Source organism: Acanthopagrus latus, chromosome 14, assembly GCF_904848185.1.
Source record: "Acanthopagrus latus isolate v.2019 chromosome 14, fAcaLat1.1, whole genome shotgun sequence".
Classification (NCBI taxonomy): domain Eukaryota; kingdom Metazoa; phylum Chordata; class Actinopteri; order Spariformes; family Sparidae; genus Acanthopagrus; species Acanthopagrus latus.
This window is the reverse complement of record NC_051052.1, coordinates 5,294,618-5,310,661: the sequence shown is the minus strand read 5'-3', so window position 1 is coordinate 5,310,661 and position 16,044 is coordinate 5,294,618. Positions and strand designations below refer to the sequence as shown.

Sequence of the window (16,044 nt, the reverse complement as noted above, 5' to 3'; positions counted from 1 at the left end):
TGAATGCACGGCTGTGGCTTCACTCAACCATGCAAACATTATCTCATGCAGTATTCAATACGCTGGGTCTTGTTCTTTCAACGGCCCAGAGGAGAAAATGTCATTAGCAGCATGAACAAAGGATAACACCGGTGATTACACTGTATCATGGAGGTGAATGAGATTTTGATGAGGGGATTGATAAACATTTGGAGGGAATGGTGTTGAAGGAAAAGAAGGTGGGATGTCTGCAGATGAGAAAATGCAACCCTTACTCAGAGGACCTCTTACATAACAAAACAGAAAAAAAAAAACAAAACAGTACACGTGATGGCATCTGAAGACACTGCGACCAGTTTTGATTTATGAATGGCTTAACTGACATGGGATCATTATCATGACAATCTTAAATCAATTTTTTTTTGTTGTTTTTCTGCTTCTGTTTTAGCTAAAGGAGGACTTTATTAATCTTCCATCTGAAAACACCTGTCTTATGAAGCCCATTAAAATCCTTCAGACAAATTGGAGAATACAGTGAGAACAAGATAAACATCCAGGAAAAAGAATTCTCATCCGACAGCAATTGAAGTAGAAAAACACATGTGACTGAACTTCTGTTTCCTCATCCTTTGATCGTTGACAGTGCAATAAGTGTTTGTGAACAAATAAACAAGTCTTTGTAGAATAAAGAGAGAGGCTTTTCCTGCGGCTTGATTGGCAGTAAACTGGAAGTTTAAAGTCTGGATTGAGAATTTCTAAATGAGCAAATATTTACAACAGAAATATAGTCTTTAACCTAAAGCTCATGCCAAGGTCTTGGCCGAAACTGCAACCTCACTCATTTGAAGATTTCTTTATCTGTTGACTTAGGAGATTGGTACTTCACTGGTTGCTTGAGATATTCATACTGCAGAAAATTAAGTCTGCCTAAATGTGTTAATTTTCTTTATGGACCTTACTAAAATCACGCAGTCTACAATGACTTTGTCACTTGTAACAAAATAAAATAACAAATGGTCAAAGAGTACAACAAAAAAGCCAAATCCCAAAACAAAAGCTAGTCCAATAGCAGCTAAGTTGTTCTAGCAAACATAAAAGCATCTAATAAATCATCTACTTAAACAATGTGTTGCTTTTGTGTTTTCTGAATGCTTGCTTTAAGTTCCATAAAAGATGGCAAAGTCTCAGTGACACATCATGAGCACATCAAGTGCGCAGGGTAGGAAACAGAAAAAAACACAACAAAGATGTCCTTTTCCAAGCATCATGGCAACTATCTGTCCCACACAAGACTTTGAAATGCATTCTCTCTCTCTCCCACACATGTAGCATACACACATTTTTATAGCAGTCCTCACACATGACTTTACCCTTCTTCTTCTGCCAGTGCTGGATCACTTTCTCTTTGACTCGGATGGAGCGCACAAAGAGAACAAGCTCAACAGTCTGACTCAACTCCAACACTCAACACAAAGCGGCGTCAATCAGCTGTTTACAGGTTCTGTACAGACGCTGTGTGTGTAGAAGAGTTCCTAGGATTGCTGTCAACTCACCTCTTGAGTGGATGGACACTGCCTGTCTTCTTGTCTTTGGTTTCTTTCCCTACCGCGCCTACTACCGCAGGAGGCAAAACCCCACCTGGCAGAGAAGCTAGTGTAGAAGCTCTGAGATGACTCGGAGTCCAGAGAGGAAATGGGAATGAGAGACAAAGAAAGAAAGGACTACCTCACTCTTCCACTTTCACCCCCTGCTGCTGATGCTGCTGCTGGCTCCCCCTCCTCTCTCTTCATCTCCCCTCCCCTCCTCACCAGGATGGGCCTGTCAGCCCTTGGAGAGGCAATCAGACATGCCGTCAGCAGCGGGCTACCAAGGGTTAATTAAAGGAGGATGACAATGCAGAATCGAGCCAAATCAAGGAGGAAGCTGGACGGGAGCCGACTGTGCCTCGTCTTTGTCGAATGCCTCTGACTGGAAGTGATCTCATTCATAATGCGTGAGATGCTCAGAAAAGTCGGTCCATACAAGCCTTGTGTTGGGACATTATTCATGACTCTCAAGCACTGAAAGAGCCTAATGGCGGGCACTACAGCAGGCAGAGGATGATAAGCTTTTGGAGCTATTCGCCTTTATTTCTCCAGGAAGACTTCATCGGTGCCATCTAAATTCGCAGCCACACAGAGCTGCCCAGTGTCATGTCTTTATCTCCTGAGGTCCGGTGTCAGAGGAAAGTAAATGCCACTTGCATATCAAGAAATCTCTTCCAAGAGATCACAAACATCCTGCTTCATCCTCTCCTTTGGGTTTTCTTTTCGCTGCTCATGCTTACCATGCAGTTCTTCTTTTATTACAACGAAACCTCTGTCTCTAATGCCGGAAAGTCCTTTTTCTTAGCAAAGAGCTGAACACAGGATGAATCACCACTGTGGGTACAGGGTGACAGGGAGAAAAGCAAAGCAGACGTTGTAATGAAATAAATAATCATTTCAAGGTGTTGTGTCAGGAGAAAAAAAAAAACGTGTTTTGCATGCGGACAAAAAAAAAAAAGTAATCTGACTTGTCATTGACTGTGAAATCCAATTCAGCTCAGCACAACTCAATTAATGAAAGGAACAGAGTGACCTTGGAGGGACGGGCTGCAAATGCGCCTGTTGCCAAGCAGTGACAGACAGCAGGACGTCAGCGCTGCCCGCCTGGGCTGGTAAAGACGTCCAGGCTTCCTACTGCAATGCAGTCAAAGACGACAACGGAAATCTTTAGCCGCTTGGCAGTGAGGGCTTCCCAGCAAGCTAATACAAGCCAGCAGGGGTTTGTTCGAGTCTATGGCAAACTGCTGGTGAATGTGCAAACAAACAGCCCACATAAGTGCTCACAACCCACCGCCAGCCCAACCACCAACCTCCTCCTGGGGCCTGAAAGGAGACATCAGGACAAAGAAGTGCACTGTACCGTATGGGGCATATCTGTATTTTCCTCTTCCTCTTCTTCAAAATAAAAATACAATTACTTAAAATAATTAAAATGCCTGAAAATTAGATAAACTTGAAAGAAACAATTATGTAACTTACACATTTTATAAGGGATGATCTATCTGAAGGGTAACTCCACCAATATTAAACATTAAAGTGTGTTTCCAAGTGCTGATGAACTACTACATATTACAAAAAAAAGCAGTGTTGATACTTTTCTGGCTCCAAACGGAAGGATATAATGCAATAAATTGCCTTACAGAAAATGGATACAACAGAACCAGAGATTTTTTCTCCATGTAATCTTTATCCTCTTTAAACCTTGTGTTCAAATTACCCTCAATGCAACTTAACATTGAACATGTCATCATTTACTGTTCTGGCACATGATCTTATTTATCTTTCTCGTATCACGGGATTGCAACTGAAGCACAACGGGAGCTCAGCCGAGGTTTGAATCCCTCTACCGGGGATCTTGGCATGTGTCCAGAATCAATGAGTCATCCTTGGGTCTCTACGGGACACAAAGTTGATGGACTTGTCACAATTAGTGAACAACTGTATGTGTGTCCTGACACTTGACACCTAAATAGAAGATCCATCTAAGCTTTTACCTCTTTTATTGTCCCTTTTAATGTATGAAAGCTGCAATTTATTTGTTCAACAACTCAAAAGCAAACAATCTGAGGTTAGAACCAGATTTATGTAGCAGATAAGGGTTTGACTGATGTTTAGATGAGTCTTTGTTTACTGAACAAAAAGAGACGCACAAACAATAATGGCTCCTGTGCAGCTTCATAAATGTTTGGCTGCTGTAATCACACCGTAACACTCGTCATTTAACAAGATTACATTTTCATAATCCACAACAGAGTCAGGCTCCACGGCAGTAAAGTGAATTAGCAATGATAGGAGCTTTGTCGATTCTTATCTTCACAAACTCATTAGGCCTGTCAGATGACGAATGGAGACGTATCCTCGGAAATTTTCAACCAAATGAATTGATGCAGCCGCAGCAGACGTCCCCCTGAGACTGTTTATCCTAAAATCTATCCTGCATTAGCACTATAGACACTGTCCTGGCTCAATCTATCAGCACACTGGTACTGTAATACCAAACTGGAGTGTCTCTACACTAAAGACTTGAGGCCACCCCAAGTCATCTCCCCATGCAAAAAATATTCAAAGAGAATCGCTCCAAATGCTCCATTTGTTTTTTTAAAGTCTCGAACAATGAGCCAAACAGCTGATGCATTTTTTCTTTTGATCACAAATTAGTGCCAACTGCACGACAAAGAAGACGCTCTAACTCCAAAAACATGCAGACAATTTAATCTTTAAAATTAATTCCCAAACCGGGTAAACTCTCAGGGGCACAAGCTCCGCATCAACAGTCAAATAAGCTGCAGCTTTCCCCTCTGTACACACTCGGCCTCGTAACTACACAAACTTATTCGATTAAAAGTTTGAGACCGCAGAGCATGTTAAAGACTTGAGATATATTGGAACCATTGGGGTTAATGGAGAGAATCATTCTCTTTCTAATACAGCACTACATCACTGCACTGTTAAGATCCGCCGGTCACCTTCTCGTTCTCCTCTAACATTACATCCCATTATCTCTACATCACATTACTTATTATGTAGCTTTGTGGCACAACATATTGACCCATTTATGGACATCTTATAATCCCATCCTTATACTCAAGATAAATAATTCAGCGTACAGCTGTCATGCCATCTCTGTTTCCCTTGAATCTTAAAGAAATGCAAATAAGACAATGCAAATAATTTCACATGTGGTGCTGAATATTCTTCATGTGTGACCTCTTCAGCACATGCATTATGCACTAGGGAGGGGTATAATAAATGTCTTATTACCATCTGATGTCACCTTTGTGTCTCTTTAACGTGAGTCATCATTGTGGTGTCAGTTTCCCATAAATCCCATACAGTCAGCCCTCACACGTCTTTTGCTGGGAATATTTGCATCAACGGAGGGTATAGAAACATTTATCAAAGATTTTGCAGTCACAAGAAACATGGAGAAAGAGAATGTAATGAAAGGAAAGCCAGAGTTGAGTGATGGAGGAATGTTAGTGACCATTTGAAAGTGATTAGTTGAGGTAGAGGGGGAGGGTGTGAATACATCTCATTTTGCCTAATCCTATCGAAATCATTCTGCAGTTAGTTCAGTTATAATGATATACAAAATGATGATGCCATACATGTCGCGCCTCAGTATAATCTGGTGTAATTCATCTATTATTATCGGAATATTTGAAGCTCGGCTAAATAACTATACACTTTTATGCTCAGGGTCAGAAAGAATATTTATGGCGATGGACAGTCCTTTGTTTTTGATAGAGTACCTTCATAGAGTCCCTTTACTCCCATACAACCAAACACATGGCAGGTATTGAGGCTGAAATGACCCATGTGAGCTGATCTAGAACCAGACCATATGGGACTTGTTATGAAGACAGGCAAAGAGAGGCAGGTCTGACCTCACCCAGCATCAGCTCCTCAGCCTTGTCACCCTCGGGGTCCAACCTGATAAGTCCAGGTGGACAGATCACCTATGGGACCTGGGACATCTTCTTTGTGTGTGTCTGATGCCATCTGTATGAGTGTGTCTGCTAAAGTTGAGCCTTGCGGCACCTTCAAAGCCAAGATATTATATATTATAATATCTTGTGAATTAATATTCAACAGTGGCTGCCGGTGGTTCCTCATAAAGAATTCACCAAGTGCCTCGTCTACAACGTTTCAACACACCTCTTCTCTAATATACATATAGACACTTGTATGTTAGCGTGGTGAAAACTAACAAAGAATTTCTACTTCATTTCATATGACAGCTTGGGATACACACACATTTACTGTCTTACTGAGAGTCAGATACAGTTAGCCTGGCTATGTGTGTAACAAAATTCATATACTAGCACATCTGAACCTGACAAATGAACATATAATATCTTGTTTGTTAATTAGGGCGCTTAAAGTGGTTGGGTGTTTTTTTCACCTCTGAACAGAAGCAGGCTAATTCAATCTCACTACATGACAGAATATAACTGTAGCTGTAAGTAAGTGAAGCATTTGGTGTGGCTGAAGTGCTGTGATGTGTTTGCAATGAATGAAATACCAATTATAATCGTTTAAGTTCATTTCTGATGATTAATGCTGTAGAAATGTAATGAAGAGGCATTGACTGACTTGTGAAGGCAACTGAGAGAAATGGGAAGGTCTCATTTTTTCATGTCAAGTTACAATCCATTCACATATGGCCAATTAAAAAGTGATTAAATACATGTAGATTGCTACAAACGCTTACACAGATCCCCTTTGATCGCAATTTTTTTAATAATATCTAAAATAGGTCTCTGAAAACCACTGTCTTTCACCTCTCAGACTTAGCAGATGACTAACCTGCCCCTGACAGACTGAGCTGTGGTTCACAGTCGGAGGGGCATATGGACAAAAGATCATCATGCTGAGAGTCAGGCTCAGAGAGGGAAAACGTGCCTTAACAGAATACACTGACAGCACCCCGCAGATGTACAGTCAGCCCTCATTCACAAAGCGTGACACAAATGAACAGCTATTGGGAGGACAAATGTTTCTACATGTTGTGATATACAATATTTAAGTTGTATCTCAGTCATTTTTTATAAAAAAAAGATAAAAGGCATCTAGAGGAATAATCAGGGAGCTAGTTCAGTGTGCGCACAACCAAACACAAGGCAGGATGTTTTCAATACAACTGATGATGACAAACATTCAGCTGAAGCCAATTTAGACCCAAATAGATGCAGAATTGCTAAACTTGGAGGCTCATACAGTATTTAGCCTGGCAAACAGCATCTGTGTATATTTGAGACTTGGAGGAGAAAATCTAACTTTGGTCATTTGAGTGTAAACATCTTCAGCAGCGGGACCGGCTTTGCTGGACTCAAAACTTACATTCACAAAAACAAAGTAGGGCAGGATGTCTTTTTATTTCATCACTGCCCATTCTGTCACTACTTGACTTCGCTTATTAATTCAGTGAGTACAGTAATTAATGGGGATATCAAGCTTCCCCTGGAGGAAATATTCAGATTCATGATAAACACGGAGGGCAGCATCTAGTATGGAAGACAGAGTTGAATCGGTGTCAGAGAATAAGAAATGAGAGGAAAACTTAGCTTCCAAAAACATGCAAACTTTCCCATGAGCTTCTCTGAATGAAAAGATGGCTAATTAGTGTGTGTGTGTGTTTGTGCGGGTTGCGAGTTTTTGGAGAGGAAATCTATCTGTATGCAAGCACCTGCACAAGTGAGGACGCCCACATTTGCATAAACACTCACGCACTAGAGCCAGAAACAGCTGGGTACTCAAATCGGTGATGAAACTTCTCCCAATTACCATCACAGTTTGCTGAGTTTAGTCAGTGCGCCTGTGTGCTCTTCATTAAGGTGGAGAAAGACAAACGTGTGAGAGACAGAAGAGAGACTGACGGGTGCCAGAAAACTTCTCAAAGCTAGAAAGCAGAAGCGTTGAGGAGCTGTATTTTCAGGTGCAACGTGAGAGAGGATATTTTCTTCCTAAGCGGCGCCCCTGGCAAAGATGAACTACACAGGAACTTATATAACGACTGTCATTGATGGCAAAAACCTTCTCCTCCAAATCTCCTCGCTGCTTACGGCAGCACTGATGAGCCGTTCAGCCTCGCCACGACTGTCAGTTGTGCTGCGGAGTGACAGCCGGGATTCTGCTGCTCAGCAACACACATGCAGAAATCTGCGCGCACACACACTCACACTCAAAATGTAGTCCAGGACATGCACACAAACAAGCTCTCTTTTTGTCAAGCATGAACACCATAACACACATTCACACACACAGTCTTGTCTCCAATCCCCAAAAGCTTCACATAACAAAAAAACGCCGAGCCAGCTGCCATCGTCCAGCCCTCAGACAAGAGAGAGCGAGAGAGAGAGAGAGAGAGCCACACACACGAGACACCGGGATGCTAAAAGCGAAGCCCTGTTACTTATTCATGTCTCTGCTAAGAACGGGAAGCCTGTCGGTGTCAAAACACTCTCCTTGGGCGTCTTTTCTTGACAGTAAAGCCACGAGCATGCGCTCATCTATGTTGCATGACAGGAGGGTATTTTTAGAGAAGGGCTTTTAGCTGAGGCTGAATTTGCCATTGTTTTAAAACTGACTGATCAAAAGAGGAAGCTGAGCTTTTGTTGCTCAGCTGCTCTGGGGCAGATGGTCAGTTTCAGGACCACTGCCAAACGTAACTGTCTCTCTGACTCTCTGTACTGTACTTCAGTATCATGTCACACTTGAAACTGGTGGTTAAAAGCATAGAGTCTGTACCCATAGTGATGACCAAGGCCCTGTTCAGAGCTGGTATCAACGTCCCTCCTGAGTGAATCCATCACAGATGGACAGGTTTAAAGGCCCCCAACACGCACTGAGGATGCTTTTGAGATGCAATTGCTCAGACAACATTTGGAGGTAGTCTGGGACACAAATGAACAAGTTCTTTTAGCCTTGAGCATGCACATGTATTCTGGGCACACAGTTTAATGCCAAGTGTGAACTGATAGACTTAGAGCTGTCCACTTGTGACTGGATCACTCAGGGTGGATGCTCTGACAAAGGCTCAAAGACACATCAGTCTGGACATCTGATCCTTTTCCTTTGCCTTTCAAGCAAACCACCTCCGGAAAAAAGAATGCGTCACTTCCTCTACAGCTGAACAGGACACCCACATAGCTGAACTGATCAATACATGGAAATCAGCAGTATCTAATACGACCTATAGTCACATCAAGTGCATATATGATGTAAGGTTTCTTGCAGCACACTAAGCCGACGCTGTTCTAACCCCAGATGGTCCCAGTCACCTGCTGGCTGTGTGTCTCGAACTGATGAGTCATTTAGATGCATTTCCTCAGGTGAAGCTGCTATGGGCGGCAGCCGGGGGGAGCTGTTATGGACGGAGTAAAGCGTGAAATATAACGAGCCTCGTGGGAGCTTAGTTCATGTACACAGACCAACTCCCGCGTTCTGCCTTCCAGGAACTGTGTCTACTACTGCCAGTGTGGCGGGAGAACAGGGGACAGGAGGGATGTGTTCTTTTGTATGTGTTTATGCTCGGTTGTCATGGTGCATTAAAAAGTGTGTGTAGCTGCATGTGTGTAATTTCCCAATTATTGTCCATAATTGAGAGGAAATCCAAGAGACAGATGAAAAGAGAAGAAGGAGGCTTTTAATTCTCAGTAATTCTTTCTGTTCCTGATTAAAAAAAATGAGAACAATTTGTCCCAAACTCCGCTTCAGATCTAGCTATCACTCCATTGCCAGCTGCCAGAGGCAAAACAACAAAATAGACTTCCTGAAAAACTTTCAGAAAAGTTTAGTGTACACAACAATTAACAAAAAGGCTGTTATATAAACAGTAATGGCCATTGTAGATTTGTCTGTTTATACACACTTCCTGCAGCCAAGGCCTTAATTACACACACATTATGTGTAACATAAAGCCTTACCCTCACAGAGACAATCTCCTGGAGCACAAAAAAAGGAGCTTCACTTTTGTATGACTGTAGAAAACTTTTCAGTCAATATTAACAGTCGCTAAACAATTTAGCTTTAAAGACATTCTTCTTAGATGACTCTTAGAAGTTTGTTTTTTATCAAGCTTCCTATCTGTTTTCCTTGAATTCTAGGCTCTTTTGTATATTTTTTATACTTGGCTCAATTGTAATAACCACTTGGAGGAGAAACAAAGAACAAGAGATCAATAATGAGATGGTGTCATGGTAGCAACTGGATCAACAACATCCCAGCTCTGCCACAGGTCTACTGCTGTTCCAGGTTTTTTTTTTTGTATTGTCACAGTCTTCACTGAAGTTTCCCAGTAAAATGTACTTCCAGGTTTTGAAGTCTTCCAGAAGACACACATTTTCTGATAAGATTGTTGTCTGACAGATTGTTTTTCTACTTCTAGTCTGACTATAACGTAGTTATAAAGCTATAAAGTAGTTAGATCTAAGCTATAGTCAAATAATTTATATTTGATCGTTAATTCTCTGATTTTGAAAACCAACAATTTCTTATTCGTTCTGTGTAGACTGGTAAAAGATGCTGAGGGAAAGTTCTATCTAAATGAGGCGTTTGATATTCAGTTCTGTATACTACAGCTTCAACCAGAAAATAATTTCTGAACAACACCAACTGAAGATACACTATACCAGCCTGTTCAAGATGGCTTTTCCTTTGGTCAGCTATTTACTGCCATATCCCTTGTATTCTTCCATCATTTTTCTTTGGACAAGGAGGACGAAATAAAGTAGCAATTGGGCAGACATGCAAAAGAAAAAGCATGACTGATGCAACCTGCCAAGAGCAGTCAACTTCTTATTTTGGTTAGTTGACAGTGATCACAAAGATTGCTCAATATTAAAGAAACCAGGGCAGGAGAAACCACATATCCTTGGTTTGACTCACTTGTAATCTAAGGATAAATGCTTTGCCAGTGTTTGTTGTTCCTAGAATGCCAGCATTTGCATTTGAGAAGATGAAAAGTTCTTCAAAGTCAGCGGGCAGATTGTTTGAACTTGGGCTTTATCCACTATTCATTTCACTTAAAGCCAGTGGGGTTACGGGGAAAAGAAGACGAATGCTTTGGGATAAAGAAGGAACCAATCATGGAAGGCAGATCCTGTCCTACGGAGGGACCTAAAGCCAGGCAGAGGTGTGAAGCCTGGTGAGCAATCGCTTCGGAAATGAATTTCCCCCTGAGCTTTGTCGTGTGTCGGCGGGAAGTGACAGCTCGGCTTCTGACAATCACACATGTCAGAGGGAGGCAGGGGGATGCATTAAATGTGAGTGTTCTTGTGTGTATGTGTGTGTGTGTGTGTGTGTGTGTACATTTGTGTAGTTTTGTAAGAGGAAATGTAGGAAGGAAGGAAGGAAAAGGAAAACAAGGTTTGAGGGTTCAGATTCTGATCCAGCCGGGAGTTTCTTGCCTGGAGGCATCTCAAGGGGGAAGCAGGCATCAATATTTGCTCATCACCCCTGAGGCCCGGAGTGCTAACACAGACTTCAGCTGAGAAAAGCTGAACATTTTCGGATTTATGTCAAGGCAAGGTGAGAGACACTTTAGGCAAAATATTCAAATGCAGAGATAAAACCCATGCAGGGTGAAGCCAAGACTTGGCAAATGGAAGAGACAGTTCACAGGGTTCATAGTTATTCTTATCCTATCCATCCCTTTGCCTGAGTGTCAAAGTCTGACTGGCAGATCTGTCTGATGCTGACAGGCAGGTCAGGTTAATCGCCTATTTTGAACCTCCGGTCAGGTCTAGCGTGTTTTGACGCTCGGCTGATCGCAGATATGATCGGACTCGCCCCTGGCTGATGGGCTTGACTGACTTGTTGTGACGAACATGCTTGTGAGACTGAGCACGTAACCCAGACACAGCAGGATCGTCTGGGCTGTCAAACAATCGGATTATATAGACGGGTAGCAGAGACAGACACAGATATCATCAGCACGTCTGCAAGTCGTACTTCATCCAGTTTAAATCACCTCATGTTACCGCTCACATTCAACACATTTGTTTTTCCTCAGTAGAATCCTTAAACTTAAGCTCCTCCGTATAAAAAAGAATATCTCACAACTAAATGTGGCTTTAAATGAATATCTTTACAATAATTTGTTGAGGGCTGTCAGGTTGGATTAGTGTGTCTTTAACAGCACTTGACTAATCTGAGGCTCTATAACAAAAGCAAACTAATTCACGAGAGCCATATCTGATTGCTCTCCAAGCCTCCCACTCCTCTAAACACTGCCACTCATTAAAGCGTTGGCAGAAGTTGGAAGTTGCGACACTGTGAAATGTCACTGCATCAGTCGATTTTTCCCAGCAGCCCCTCTGAGGACCTGTCATCACAATCTTAGCTTGACAGCGTTCAATCGATAGAACGCCTCCTCCTTTTCACATCATTGAATCTCGGATGTCCCTGCAGTAGGGGGATGCCCAGCCAGTCACCTCTGAAGGACATCATTCATTTCTACTTTTTATATGAGTCTTTGTGTTTACTAGAAAAACAAAGAAATGACATATTTGGTGCAAACCAGATACTGTCACAGGCTGAAAGCTCTCTGTCACCTTGTCAATACTCAATCATTTCCTCTCCCTCATATCTTGCCTTTGTGACCTTGTATTTTGAATTGAAAAAATAAAAATAAAAATACAACTCTGAAAGTCTAGGTGTACAGACAAAGGGTTCACATGTTGAACCAACCCCACGTTTTCTGGCACATAACCATCTGGCAAGTCATCCTTGGAAACTGTTTGAAAATGGGCAGGCACTTCCAAAAGATACTTGCTAGGTGATGGGATACACAATGTGTCTATCACTGTCTATCAAAGGCCAACTTCAACCTATCAGATCAACAGTAGGGGAGAGGTACTGCCAGTGGAACCACTTGGTAAATCAAACTTTTACTGAAGCGTAAATAACATTTTCCATCATGAACATCCTTCGATGCTGTTCTTTGCTCCCTTTTCAGTTAAGAAACACTCCGCAATTCTGACATTACAGCTAAGCTAACCTCTCATTGTGGTTTTCAAACAGTCGCTTCATTTACATTTACACCTAAACCAAGCCCATAGCTGCTAGTAGTTCCTCGTAGGATGCTGATTGGATGAACGACTCTGGTTCGGCTATTCAGCTGCCTCGCAAGGTGAAATATTTACAGGTGTAAATACAGCATTCATGTTGTCATCACAAAAAAAAGATGTACAGATGATTTTATTTCTTTACGACATTAGTGTACCAAATGTACAAGTTTCTGTAGCTTAATTGCTAATACTTCTCCTCTACCTCCATGCTAATTTGTTAGCAAGGTCACAGGATTCATGCTTTACTTGCCCAGTAACTTTGACTCAACTCAACTGGCTCTGAGAGGAAGTGCCTGCAGTTTCTGCTTGAGAAAATTGACACAACCTTTCTGCCACTTTCATAGAAGCGAACCACTGTTCTCACGCACATGCATCACTGACTGGAAAGCAGTCACAGCACAGCCTGGTGGATTTGCCCTTGCAAACATCCACCTGGCCTCAGCTGAAAGTGAATGTCAACAAGAAAAGCCATTCAAAATTGTACTGTCGAACTTACTGCAGGTGGGGAATTCAAAACTTTCGCACTGTATGCAAATTTGGATATAACAATGTACTTTCATGTAAACAGCGTGTCCTTGCTTGAATCTCAGACAGACTTGGGTGCCATCCACACCTACATCAGACACACATCAGCAAAACAAGCAGCGCTGTGTGACTGACAGTCTCCATTCTTACCTGTCTATGTCGCCCTGCACCTCTTTGCTCCCTCTCTGGGATACTTCTCGAGAAGAGGCCTGGTCTGTCGCTCGGCCTGTGTTCCGCGCATACAGATGAAGGCCGCCGTCTGTAAGGTATCTGTGAGAGGAGAGTCAGTTAAAGGGAGTAGTTTCTCAGTGTGGCATACAAAAGTCTGACTTATGTAATTTTTTTAACACCAGAATAATTCAACTGAACCATTAGATATTATGCTGATTCATGAGCAATGTTTAGGATGTGTTGTGAGCTCACAAAAAAAGGTGCATGCATGTATTTCTGTGTATGAGGCAGGGAATAAGTGGTAAGATTGGAAGCTACAGCCAGAAAGCTATCAGACACGGCTGATAGGACATGGAGATCATTAGTGTTGAGCTAATTGAGCTAATAATTCAGCTAATCACCTATCCCTCCCGACGTGTTGTTACATTTTCTATCCTGACGCGTCTTTAATCCTACGGATGCTTTACTCCATCACTCTAGCTCAACTGTCCCTCATAGCCGCCCCAGCCCCCAAAACGCTTTTTTGTGAAATCTTAAATGCATCAGTGCCACATGGGAGAGTATGTCCATGTGGATATGTGTGTGGATTCCTTTTCCAACACACACCCCTCTTGCTCAAGGCATTTAATGCTATTAAGTGAATGAAGGTCAGAAGCCCGCACACACGTTGTGATGTTTTGTGGGAGAAACTGACTTATCTTTTTCATTCAGGTAATCTGTCAGTGTGTTGAAGTGCCCTCAAGGTTAACGCTCACATGTACCACCTGAACCTTCCCTTTCAAAGCATGTCAAATCTATGATAGCCTTGGTGGGCATCAACAGGCGATTTGTATTAATACACACAGAAAGATGGGACAAGATTGGCAACTGTATGAACACACAGCTGACTGTGATTTTCACAGATTTTTTTTTTTACTAAATCCATAATGCATGGCCAGATTGAATGAAAATTTGTCACTTAGATGGCCTTTTACGTAGTAGTTTACATCAAGTAGTATAAATGATGCAGAAGGTCAATTTTTTTTGCAGCTGATGTCTTCTGTCTCAGAAGGTAACGCTTACTCCTCCTACAAAATCTTATCTACCGGAGTGGGTTTTCAAATGTGTAAGTCATGTGTTCAATGCATAAAAAGGCAGAAAACACATTTTTATCTATGAGTAAGTCATGCATAGGTGGAAGTAACTTCAGGTGGTAAAAGATCTATGAACAAGTACCTACCCTAACCTCAATCAAACCAAATCCTTTGCCAAACCAAAGCTTTACTTGAATACAGCAAATGCTAACATGTCTTAAACACGTTTTAGATAGTGCTAAAAGTGATTTACTAAATGGAATCAGAAGGTACATTTTGTCCAGTGGTCTATGAATATGGTCTCAATATTGGGGGACGTTGGGGGACGTAATACACCAAGAAATATAGTGATGCACCAACACAGAAGAGGACTACTAGCAAGCAAACGTTCATGCAAAAAATGCAAAATTTAGAATATTTACCAAAATGGCTTTGGAAATGTTTTTTTTTTTCTTTTTTAATCAGAAAGGACATGCGCAAACAAAATAGTTAGATGCAATAATACATTTTGGTGAGTGAACAAAATGCTGTGTTTACTAGAAATCTTTATGGGAAATCTTTAAGCCAGGGAAAAACTATTTTCAGGTATGATTGACAAGTAGACACAAAATGCTGATTTCTCATCTAGAAGTCAAACCTATCAGTTATTCACAATGGGGTCAAAAACAATCTAAGTCCAATAGTCAAGATACTTCAGATTCAACTTTTCCCTATAACTGCCAAACAATTAGAGTGAAAAGTTGAATTTCAGAGTATCTGAGTATTTGGCATGGACTCCACGAGTTTGTTCAAAATCTGCTATGACAACATGAGCCATCAGGTTTTACATAAAAATGTCGGGTCCATGCCAGCTCGAGTGCAAGCCGTCATTACAGCAACATACAAAGATATTTAAGGACGTTTAGAGATTTGTCTTTTTGAGTCTACTGTATGCAAATGTACCTGTAAATAATGTGGTCAAATTACTGATTAGGCCTTTAAAGCAGGAACTTGTTATTAGTCAGCGTATCAAAGGAAGCTAACATGCTTTGCACTAGTCATCCTACCCGCTGGTGATCTCATCCATCCGGCCGTTCTTTCCTAGGATGTCCCCATCACTCATGTACCCTGCCACCTCCATCTGCTTCCCTCCTTCCAGCCCTCCTCCTCCCTTCTCCCCCTGCTCCGCCCCCCTTGCCCCTGCTGCTGCTCGCCTCAGGGGGGCGCTGAACACAAACCTGGAGGGGTCCGAGTGACCGCTGTAGCGGCCTGTTGTGGTGCCAGCGCTCGTCGTGCTCGCCCTGGGCGCAGCATAGCTGCTGGGCATTGAGGGGGCATCGCCTGCCTGAAGACGCGGGGTTTGTGATTGGCCCAGACGCCAAGCCATGGGGGAGGAGCGTGTGGTGAGGGCTGGTAGACTCCGCCCATTGACCTCAGTGGTTACCGTGGTGTCAAAGGTTGTTTCTAGTGTACTATGGAGACAGAAGGGTCGAGAGAGAAAATAAGGGAATTAATTCTAGCTCCGGATATGATACAGTGAAAGTTGATAATTATCACCAAGGTGTTTTCTGACATCTAACCCTCCTCAGAGGTTCAGAAGGTCTCAAGAAAATTGCCTCTAATGGAAAAAAGACACTGAAGCCATCATATCAAGCGTGC

At 42.2% G+C, this 16,044-nt stretch overlaps 1 protein-coding gene across 12 annotated transcripts in view; it reads right to left on the bottom strand.

Moving 5' to 3' along the window:
• nav3 (neuron navigator 3) overlaps positions 1-16,044 on the bottom strand; it is a 332,201-nt gene that overhangs the window by 46,412 nt on the left and 269,745 nt on the right. For 8 of the 12 annotated variants that reach the window (XM_037121190.1, XM_037121191.1, XM_037121185.1 and 5 more), the window contains 2 exons: positions 15,453-15,857; positions 13,313-13,432 (listed from right to left, as the gene is read on the bottom strand). In XM_037121190.1, the coding sequence (XP_036977085.1) occupies positions 13,313-13,432; positions 15,453-15,857 (525 nt within the window). The remainder of the gene's footprint in view (positions 1-13,312; positions 13,433-15,452; positions 15,858-16,044) is intronic. The other 4 variants (XM_037121189.1, XM_037121193.1, XM_037121195.1 and 1 more) reach the window with 2 other exon arrangements.